Here is an 11,406-nt window from a genome sequence, read left to right as displayed (position 1 = left end):
TTATCAAGTAGATCTATGCCATGCAACAGTTCAAGACAACAGTAATTACTCAGTAGATTAGAAATAACATAGGACGTCCCATGCATTTTTAATCATATATGGAGTAAAGTAATAGATTAATTGGTGATACTCCCCCTCAATGATCTCTGATGGTTGAGACCAAACATGGCGCTGGTATATGTCAGTCCGAAGTAAAACTTTCCCTGATGAAAAAGAAACCTCTCTATCATAATAACATTTCTAGCATTGTTTTTGTGGGTTCTCAGTCTATACACCCATGTGAATACAATTTGGATCTCTATTTCGAATTATATTGGACGACAGACGGATGTTGACCCTTGTGGAATACTGAGCTCGAGCGGTGGGCTTTCCTGAAGTTAGCTGTAGCTAACGCTCACGCAAGCAAGTGCCTTTCGTTGTAATTATATCGTTTTCGGTTTAGCCAGTAAGCTTGCTAGTTAGCTCACTGGCTGTTATTAGCTTGTTGGCTAGGCAGCTCCCGTCAAAATCTAGATAAATCAGACAAGATTAGTTGTCAGCCATTGGTAACATTTACCTCACGGTGGACATCTCCGACATTATCGATAACGTTATAGATGTTTTTGTTTTGAAATTGAGGTCAGTGCTTCCGTGTTTATTTTACGTCATCCACCTCCAATTAAGTTGGATGCCCGTCAATGTGTTCCATACCACAATATATTTGATTTGCTAGCAGCAAGTAAGTAACGTTAACGTTGCATTAACATTTTGTTTAGAAAAAAATGTAGATGCATATGTCATTCTAGCCTGCAGTTTCAAAATGTATACTACCCCTTGCATTTACGATTGTCGACATACTACAGCAGGTTAAGAGTACATTAATGTTAACGTTTCCTAGCTATAGCGTTAGTTAGTAGTCTGTCAATAATTCAATAGCTATTGGTTCGCTAAACTTGCTTTAACGTTATCTCTGTGTTGGTAAACTTCGCATTAGCTTGGCTCCTTACACGTAGTATACCAGTTTAGCTATGTAAAGCAGTGGACGCATAGAAAGCAGTGGCTTTCTTAGTCCAGTGTGACACTTTAGAGGGGTTGACGACACTTAATTTGACTTGTTAGTGGTATGTTGTTATGATCACGATCGGAATCTAGGCCTGCTGCAGTGGCTGAAACTCCGGTCTATCACATGATATTTGTCTGATTGTTGTAGACACGGCATGTTGTCTGAATTGTTGTGTGCCGCTTTCTGTGTCAGCATTTGGTATGTAAACCCAGCTGTTTGCACTTCGCTTTCTCCACAGTTCTTCTGGCAAATTAATGGATAAGCTTCAGGACCTCAGCCAATCCGAGTTGCAGGATTTGCTGGACAACTCGGAACGGGTGGAGTCGATGGCACTGGAATCAGATGAGGTGGGTCATTTATTTCTCAAGACACCCTTTCAGTGAAAGAAAACCACGAATAGCCTATAACAGTGTCAACGTGGCCTCATTGCTTGTGTATCCAGAAACTGTGTCAGACTTTTACCAAGCAGACTGTTATGGTTATTAAATCCAGGGTCATTAAGTGTCAAATCACATAAGTTCGTTGCTGCACCGTCACATATTTTGTCCAACCCTGTCTACACCATGAATGGGTCCTGGCCTAATCCAAGACTTAAAAAGGAGTCCAAAAATATATCCATTCAAATCCTATATCATCATAGTTGTTAGCCTTTGATATTAAGAAATCTATGTGGAAGTAGCCCAATGTATGGGCATTTAGCGTACAAAGTGGCAATGTCAAAAGCTTGTCAAAATCACAGTTTTACCCCAGGGACAAGAATGAAAAAGCAGAAGTATACAATGTAATTATATTTAACTAAGTATATTTATCTGTGAACCCCATGGTACAACACTAGCACTTTGTACCATTGATTACTCTACTGATACTGATACAGTGATGCCATCACTGTATCAGTATCAGTAGATTAATCACTCATTTTGCGTTGTTACCAAATCTAAGGCCTTATATAGGATCAATGGACATTTAGTACATACTTCTAATGTTTGTCTTCCATCCTACAAAGTTTGGTCAGACTAGTAAAAACACCCCTCAAAATATTATTGCCCAAACAGGGCTGTATACTGTGCTATGGATGATTTATCAGCTTAACACCAGTGACAATTCATCTGATATGTTATCTATAGTGTAGCCTACAGATGAGGAGTTTGTAAGTACATACTGATGTAGATGCTAGAGATTTTGTGGCTCGTGCTACATGGCTATCACCATACTAACATCAATCTTTTAAGATTGAACATTAGTCTGGGGCGTCTGCTCTTTATTTTTACTGCACAAGAGGTGTGGTCAGGGGGCATATTTCAAATGACTCTGTACCCTTTTGGATTGTCCCTCAACCAATCAGACCAACAATCCGGGTGTGCCTTTTGGATAAGCTAGTTTGTGAATTGACCCAGAAGATGTGGACAGGAAGCAGGAGAGATAGATTTGCAGGTTTCCAGCCCAAGCTGCAGGGTGAAATCCAAATCGTCGGCAGATCAGGCAGAGTTTACCCAGCCTAACAAAGCTATCAACGTCTGTAGCATCAATGCTATGAGCAAAAAAAAAACATTTAGCCCTGCCGGAGATGGCTTTGAACATCATGCATTTTTGAGCGTATAATAGCTGTACATATAATCTGAAAAAACATTATAGTACATATGATCTGAAACATTTAAATGTAACAAAAATACATTACAAGTGATCGTTTGGGGGCCTAAACATTATGTACAAACTTTGAACAAAATATGAGACAGTACAGCAACAATTTTCCTGGATTCTGTCTGATTTGACACAGAATGGCCCTCCTGTGATCAACAAGCCATCATGCACTTCATTGTGAATTGGCAGAATTGGGTTCAATTCAAAATGTATTTGATAATGACGGCTAGCCCTGGGAGGTGTGAACATATATAGACTAGAACAAAGGGATGGCATAATAATATTTCCGTTCTTCGTGAGTCATTAGCCTATTATTAGTGTTACAGTATTATGAGGGTGGTAGAAAAAGACACGTTTCTCTCTGCTGACCAACTTGAAAAACAAGAAGATTCAGATCTGGACATTCTGATGAGTAACTAGGAGAGGTGACTGGTATGCTTGCATGCAACTGTTTAGACATTTTTGAGCTTTGCATAGGGGTGTAAAGGTACACGTATTTGAACCAAACCATTTAGTTGCATGGCGTTATGTTCAAAGATGTGTACCAAATGTACACATGTACAAAATGCAGTTTTGAACAGTAATCGGCTTTTTTTGTGTGTGGACCATGTTCACTACAAACATATTAAGTAGCAGACCATATGTCAGTTTTTCAACGTAAAAAACATTAGACCCCTGTTCAAAATGCTATTACCGTTGTGCATTAGTAATATTGGGCTACAGGCTTACTGTATCGAAAATGAACCAAACCGTGACTTAAAAAAGGAGATACACACAAACCATGATTTTTGTGAACCGTTACACCCCTAGCACATTTTACTATGATACAGTATATATATACTGTATATATTTTGCATTGACACTGTCTATATCTTGGTTGTTATTGTCGGATAAGCGATTGTGATTGAATCCTGGGTTTTTGCTGTTTCGGAAACGGGTGTCAGTGGGATCCTCTCCACAGTTCATCCACACAAAACTCTGTGATCCATGCCCTTGTGGACCTTGCTTTGTGCACTGGTGCACAGTCATGATGGAACAGGAAGTGGCCATCCCCAAACTGTTCCCACTAAGTTGAGAGCATGGAATTGTCCAAAACCTCTTGGTAAATGCTGAAGCATTCCGAGTTCTAGAGGATCTAGAGGCCAAGCCCAGCTCAGGGATGGCCACTTCCTGTTCCAACAATACTGTCCACCTGTGCACATAGCAAGGTCCATAAAGACATGGATGACAGAGTTTGGTGTGGATGAATGTGACTGGCCTGCACAGAGTCCTGACCTCAACCCAACTGAACGCCTTTGAGATGAATAAGAGCGCAGACTGAGAGTCAGTCTCCTTGTCCAACATCAGTGTGTGACCTCACATATGCACTTCTGGAAGAATGGTCAAAAATTCCCAAAAACACACTCTTATAACTTGTGAAAAGCCTTCCCAGAAGAGTTGAAGCTGTTATAGCTACAAATTGTAGACTGAAGTCATATTAAACCCTATGGATTAAGAATAGGTGTCAAGGCAGGTGACCCAAAACTTTTGCCAATATATGATACATTCTATAGTATGCTGCTGACACTGTCTAGGTAATTTGAAAAGATTGAAAAGAACACCCATGGTGTTCCAAACGTTTGAATGATAGTGTACGAATGATAGTGTATTTTTTTTTCCGATGATGAATATGATTTTCTTTTGTCACAAACGTTGCGCAGAGAGGACAGAACACAAATGAGTTGTTTGCTCCGTTAACACTATATCGACAAGTAGATAGTTGAGGTATCTATCTCATGCATGTGACCTAGATTACAAATTACATAACACAAGCCTTAAGGTTTCCATACAAGGACACATTTTACTGTCAGGCTGAGTCACATCATTGAGTTACCCCTGATCATCAAGGGCATGTTGTAAAGTGACATAGGCAAATATCAGGTCGAGTGATATAAGGTGCTAACATGAAACTCATGCTGCTATTTTGAAGTCCACCATTTCAACTGCATTGAAACTAATACGCTGTGCTTGCCAGTTTTATTTGACTTTAGGCAACACATTTTTCTTGGGTAGTCTGCTTACAAAGACTTTACAGATGGTTTGTTGAAATTCTAATTCAGCCTTTAACATTTTTGTTTTTGCCTAACTTCACCAAACCCTAGCACATAAACTGTGAATAGAGTGTCAACAGGAGGGATCTGCTCGAAATATCAATATGATATATAGTGATGTACTCCTGAAACGATTTGAAGCAGAATCATTCATCTGAAGTAAATTTTAAGATCTCTGTGGGCCTCAATTGTGTTTTGCAAAGCCTTAAGGTTTTGCTGTCATATAGAATTCTGAAGAACCGTTTTGGAAATGGTCATTATTCAGAATCAACATATATTGCAATGCATCACACTGTGGCCTCTGTATCGTGATGCGTTCTGTATTTTGTGATTTTGTGTATATTTGCAGGCAATACTCAGCCCTTGGTCGACAGATAGTTTGTTTGTAATCTGTAGATAGTAGGCCTGTTCTGTGGAAGATAAGGGGTGTCCTTTTGGAGACCATCCAAGTAAGGTCTGACTTGTCGTCATCTACTTCTCTACAGATTCAAAACATCCAGCTGGAGCGGGAGATGGCCCTGGCCTCCAACCGTAGCCTGGCTGAGAGAAACCTGGACATGAAGCCGAGGCTAGAACGGGAGAGGGAACGCCTGGTGGAGCGCTACTCAGAGCTGGAGGAAGTGCAAGACAAATATAAGCAGCGGTGTGCTCTCAGAGGTGAGCGAGTGATTAGCGAGAGAAGAGGCATATGTTGGGAAATGGTTGAGAAACAAGGAAAGTTTGGAAACACCTTTCTTAAGAGCTGCCCTCTCGCGTGTTCAGTTGGCCCTCAGTCTCAAGGGTAATTCTCTCTGGAGAGAATTAGAAAGGCAAGTGAAACTGGAGCTTATGTGGACGTAGTTTAACAGCTGAAGTGAAGCACGCGGTCTCTTGTTCCTTCTTTCGGTCCTCCCTCCCCACCCTAACCATGCACAGTACACAGCAACATTCCAACAGGGAGTATTTAACAAACAGTGTGCGCCATGAGTTAACAAGAGCGAAGTCAAGACAATCCTGTTTTTCTTGTGACAGTGTAGCTTAAAGAATTCACATAGTTCTGGTATGATCGCATGTACATTCAGAGTTGATTTCACTGTTCTGGTTTGCCTCACATACTCACATACATCATGTAAATTATATATATGAAACACACACACACACACACTATTAAAATAACCTTATTTAATGCACCAATTTGTAAAGCTGACCCTCCAAATAGTAGACAGAAACAAAAGAAGGCTAACTCGTTAACTCTACCAATGTTCGACCAAGGGGAAAAAAAGCTTTTGGGGGTGTGGTTTGCTCAAGGTCATGGTGCTAAGGGAAATTACTCTGCACCATCCCTTCAGTCCATTCCTCGGTCATTTTGCTTCAATGCTGACAGGGACATTGTCCTGTTATAAAAATCTAGTTCCTCTCTAGCTTCATCTCCCTGACTGACATGAGGTTCAGATCAAGAATTTGTTGATACCGGTATGCCTGAGAATTCATAGGCCCAATCCCAATGTCAGCCCTAAAGACTAAGAACTAAAGACTCACAGACTTAATTGATCTCAGGTGCTAAGTGAGTGAGTGTGTGAGGCCACATAGGCTCAGATAAGTATTTGGGATTGGGACAGCACTTCACGAGATCACATGTACCTTGGCGATGTTTACTAACAAAGACGTTGCTAACATTTGCACCATGCACGTGTGTCGTGCGTGCTGTTGTTTACCTTCATTTCCGGATTTTTCTATGATCTCCGCGGTAAACGTCACAACACTTTGAACTGTGGGTAATTCCCTTAGGTTAAGTCTGCACCGATGCAGACTCACGGAAAGGGGTCGGTAAGTCTGTACTCAAACCCTCCCGCCCGTTGTAATTCGACATTGGGACAGCCCTAAACCCTTACGAATTTCGCGAGAACGCGCACCAAAGAACGTGAGTTCGTGAGTCCGGACATTGGGATTAGGCCATAGTGTTCTGGATGCTATGGAGTCATCCAGGTCCAGAGGCAGAAAGCAGCCCCACACCTCCACATGTCCACCACCATGCATCACTGTTGAGAGTGTTTTTTTCTTGGTATACATAATAGTGTTGGCTTTCTTCCAAACATGACTATTTGGATTGTGACCAGATAATTCTATTTTGGACTTACCTGTCCAGAGAATGAACTTCCAGGAGGCGTCTGAAAGTAGACTCTGGCAGTTTTGTTCTTTCTTGAGAGCAGAGGCTTCTTTCTGTCAACCCTCCCATGAACGTTGTGTCTGTTCCAGTTTCGTAGACGCATGTCATGTGTATTTATTCCAGAAGCTGCCATTGAGGTCTAACTAGAGGTGATGTGTGGGTTGGCCTTTATGTATTATCTTTCTGGTGCATCTTGGTCATACTTTTGATGGGCATCCACTTCTTGGAAATGTTGCTGTGATGCTGAATACCGTCCATCTGCAAATAATTTGTCTTATACAGTAGTGGATAAATGGAGCTGGAATATTTTTGAGGGTCTTGTAGCTTTCCCCAGACTAATGGGCTGTCACAACAACTCTCTTCTTTATGTCCTCGGATATCTCCTTTCCTCTTGGCATTGTTGATCCCTGTGGGTGTGCCTTAGCTCTACAGTGGTTTGGAGGATTTCGTCTCTTTTGACCATGGCTGTTCAGACCCTTTCCAAAGGAAATCTGTTTGATGAATATGTTTAATTGATTCAGCACTTAACTTCAGCACCTAAATATATTTTACATTAATCAATTATTCTATCCTATTTGACTTTGCCAATGGAGCTGGGGGTTGACTTACTTTTGTACATACATTAATACATGATGTTTCATGATATTGTTTTTGCTTTTCACGCAATTTCATCTTAATAAGTCCATGCATTTGATAAATATACTCACCTGACAGTTCATATTTAAAAACTGGTGATGATGGAATAAGAAAATCGATAAAACAACAGAAAACTCCAAACTGGTCAAGGGATTCACATACCGTATTTGCAAACAGCTATGTATGTATGTATGAATGGACGGATGGAAGTTTGGACTGGATACTGACCGTTCTCTCCTCTCACAGACAATGTAATGGGGCAGGTGTCACCGGAGATGCTGTTCTCCCGTCTTCAGGCAGAGGGCACTAGCACAGAGGCAGAGTCTGAGGTGAGTCAGAGCCTCTTATCTGTCTATAGCGGAACTACAGTGTTGTTGAAATAGAGTACCGGGGTTAAATATGACTTTGCAAATGTGCCAAAGGAGCATTTATAAGGCATTACATGTCTCCAAATGTTATTTACTCCCTAAATGATATGTATGGTTATGACATTTGGTTTCCTATTTATATGGCTTTCAGACACTAGCAGAAGAGTTTCTGGAAGGTTCTTTGTCTCTGGACTCTTTCCTGGATCGCTTCCTTTCCCTCCGCTCCCTTGCGCACAAAAGACGAGTACGGATAGAGAAGCTGCAGGAGGTTTTACGCCAAAAGAGCCAGGCGGTAGGTGACAACGCGGCCGCCATGACGACAACGCCCTGCGCCAACCAGGATCCAGCGGTGACATCCTCGCCCTGGCAACCAGGCCAGACGCAGCCGCAGCCGCAGAGCGTGGCCAAGTCCAGCGGCAGCTTCTCAAACTCCCCCCAGAATCCCTCCGGCTCGGCTCTGCCCTACAGCCCCTTCCCCGTGTCTCCCCCCTCCCAGCCCTCAAGCGCTGCCGCAGCAGGCCCCGCCAATCCCCCTTCTCAGTTTCCACCCTACCCCAGCCCGGGGTCCTCTTTCACCCCTGCAGCAGGATATGCCGCCTCCCGGCCCAGCTTTGGCCCTGGGCCCTGCCCTTACCCCACCCAGCCAGCTTTCTCTGGCATCCCCGGGCCTCCCTTTGGGCAGTTTGGCCCCAGCCCAGCCCCCTACCCTTCTGCGTATCCCTACCCGGCGGGCTACAGCTACCCCACTGGGCCCAGCTTGCCGCCCTCCCAGCCAAACGCGGGCAGGCCTGTCTACCAGTCTGGATTCAGGGTGCCGCAGTCCTACTCCTGAGTCCCTCTGTCCCTCTCACCATCCTCTCTTCCTCTGCCTGGCTCTCTCTTTCAGTCAGCCTATTATGCTGTCTCTTTCATCCATTTGTCTCTCTCTCTCTCTCTCTCTCTCTCTCTCTCTCCTCCCCCCGCCCCCCTCTGTCACCTGGGTTCTGTCCCACCATCCTCCTCGCCCCCTCTTGTCACGTTTCCTTCGCTCCTGGCGTCAGATTTGTGGTTTGCCCTACCTACCTGCGCTCCTTCCTCTTCCTGTGTGAAGCTTGAAGGGTGTGCAAGCCTTGGTTCACCCTGCACTCCTTTTGTTCTCCTCCTTACCCTCGTATTCACACGGAGGCCCCCCCACGAGGAGTGTAAGGCAACGCAGCCAGGTGATGGGACAGTCCTTGTCCTCCAGCAGGCTCCAAAGCACTCCTTATGTCGCACACATCATCAAGTCGGACTTCTTCACAGGACGCACCTTGGAAGCAGTGATTGCGTTTGAAAAATGTAAACGTTTCCTTGTTTCCTGTCAGAAAGTGTTCAACTGTTCTGACTTGTTTTGTTTTGTTTTGTTTGGTTTTATAAATCATCGTATTTGTGCATTAACATTTAAGTGTTGGGAAGTCATGACACTACACTGGTAGTGAGTGCAGCATCAATGACACGACTGGCTGTGAAAACTCACCACTCCTCCGATCATCAACCCGTCCCTCCTATGTGCAAACCCACAGCACCATGCCCTCTCTAGTCACCTGATATCCTATTGTGACATCCAGCCCATAGGTGGCCCTCAGAAGCTTCCCCATCACAGCAGTGCGGGGGCTCCACAGTTGTTGTCTTGTCTTGATCTCAGACTGTCATCTTGAATGCCGTAGTTGGCCATAATCTCAACTCTGATTGCTTTCATCTTTTCCTGGTTTACATTGACGGTATCTCCCTTACTCCCCAATTGTTCCTTCATCTGTCCCTCTGATAAACCTCTTCCACTTCCCATGTACTGCTTGACAACATAAATCAACGCTTGACAATGGTGAGAAGACATAGTTTATTTCTGTAAGTTCACTACCATTTGAGAATATATGTGATTTGTATGATAAATGAAAATACTACTAACAGGAATCATTAAACAAGGGAAGTATATAACATATCTTATTCTACTTCTTTAGCACCGAAAGCACACTGAAGGGAACGATAGATGGGGGCCCTAAGGATGGGCATGAAAATGTTGGGTGAAGAGGCTACGCAGCACCCCTCTGATTATGCAACCAGCACCCGTGAGCTAGGGGTATGCGATATCGAAAAATAAATATCTCGATATTTTCTGGGATTTTGTTGTTAATCTTAATTAGGTGATATTTTGCATCTTTAAAAAGTTGTTTTATACAACTCGTATCAGTATCTTTTATATGAGAGATGGTGCTTATCACATCTGAGATGTCAGCCAAATTTGGTGACACGAATGCTATTTTGGAACAATGAAACACGTTAAGCCTTTTCCTTATTCTGGGCGTCAACATTTAACATACTAAACTACAATTAAGTTATTATTGTAGACAATATATACTGTAGAATACATATCGCACACCCCTACCATGAGCCCCCACCCCACCCCCCCAACCCCACCCCCCATGTCAGCTAATGCACCTCCCTAGTTCTCCTCTATGCAGATATGTGTTACTGTCAATGGTCAAGGCAGCAGAGTTGAGACATTTTAGTTTCATTTGAAGAGAAGAGTAAAATTAGTCCTGGTTGATACAGGCTGTATTAACTGGTGTTGTGCTGATCCGTATTTGGGTTTTTGGGTTAAAATCAGCAATTACTGTATAAGCGGTTGGGTTGGTGGGGGATCTAAACCAAAACAAAGCGTATATCAAACGGCGCGTTCAGGTGTGCGCGGTGAAGGGTCGTCGTGGCACCATGCGTCACTCTGAGAGGGTGTTCCGTAGCCTCGGCGCCAGGGCCCCCACCCTGATGGCAGCGCACCAACTCACTCACCGCCATCACAGACAGGCTGGCCAGCAGGCCGACCGCCGGTGCCACTGAGCTCAGGCTGGCACTCCACCGGCCCGCCAAGCCAGCCAGCACGCCTCAGCCCAACCCAGCTCCGCGCTGAGGCTCCCCGCCCGCACCAGTCGGCTCTGACCCCAGTCCCAGAGCAGGTGTCCGGCTCTTTTTATTTTTGTACTTTGAAGCAATCCTTGACTAAACCAACAAAGAAACAAAAAAAAAAAAGAAGAAAATGAGAAGAAAAAAATAAAGATATCAACACGGGACTGATGGGCATTTCAATCAAGCCCACCTTGCCACTGGCTTTAATGAACCAACAGACTCAGTAATTACGACTCAGGTGGTGCGAAGCCCGGACACCTGGCTACCGGCAGGAAGGAGTTGTGCCGAGGCCCGCGATCTGATCGAGGGTGGGGAGGGGGATGGGGTCGTTGTCGTAGAAGCACAAAGATGTGCCTCGTTAGGGATAAAACAAAGAGAAATAATCATTTTAAAAAAAGAAAAAAACAAGAAGAATATATTGGTTTGGTGGTGATGACTGTAGCCTGTTTCAAAGTGTTCTTTTTTTGAGTGTGAGTAATAAAACACTGAAGTTGATTTATGAGAAAAGCGACTGTGTGATGAGTTTATGATGTTCGTCTTGTTGTCCATGCCTTAACACGCACACGC

At 43.7% G+C, this 11,406-nt stretch overlaps 1 protein-coding gene across 2 annotated transcripts; it reads left to right on the top strand.

Moving 5' to 3' along the window:
- The first annotated feature begins 168 nt into the window (after positions 1-168).
- On the top strand, positions 169-11,334 carry vps37c (VPS37C subunit of ESCRT-I). Of its 2 annotated transcripts, none has more exons than XM_062528640.1 (5): positions 169-402; positions 1,281-1,389; positions 5,256-5,427; positions 7,799-7,881; positions 8,072-11,334. In XM_062528640.1, exons 2-5 carry the CDS (start codon positions 1,297-1,299, stop codon positions 8,750-8,752), a joined length of 1,029 nt encoding a protein of 342 aa, XP_062384624.1. In that variant the 5' UTR covers positions 169-402; positions 1,281-1,296; the 3' UTR covers positions 8,753-11,334. The 2 variants fall into 2 exon arrangements, with proteins under 2 accessions (XP_062384624.1, XP_062384623.1); XM_062528639.1 differs by having other exon boundaries at positions 169-718.
- The last annotated feature ends 72 nt before the right edge of the window (positions 11,335-11,406 follow it).

This window comes from Sardina pilchardus, chromosome 2 (assembly GCF_963854185.1).
Source record: "Sardina pilchardus chromosome 2, fSarPil1.1, whole genome shotgun sequence".
Taxonomy (NCBI): domain Eukaryota; kingdom Metazoa; phylum Chordata; class Actinopteri; order Clupeiformes; family Clupeidae; genus Sardina; species Sardina pilchardus.
Note: the sequence above shows the minus strand (reverse complement) of the source record. Positions and strands in the feature narration are given on the sequence as shown.

Excerpts from the sequence above, each read along its gene's own strand:
- vps37c (XM_062528640.1), top strand. The coding sequence starts at position 1,297 with ATGGATAAGCTTCAGGACCTCAGCCAATCCGAGTTGCAGGATTTGCTG. Across the intron at positions 1,390-5,255 it reads TGGCACTGGAATCAGATGAG|ATTCAAAACATCCAGCTGGA; the intron begins GTGGGTCATTTA and ends ACTTCTCTACAG. Across the intron at positions 5,428-7,798 it reads GCAGCGGTGTGCTCTCAGAG|ACAATGTAATGGGGCAGGTG; the intron begins GTGAGCGAGTGA and ends CTCCTCTCACAG.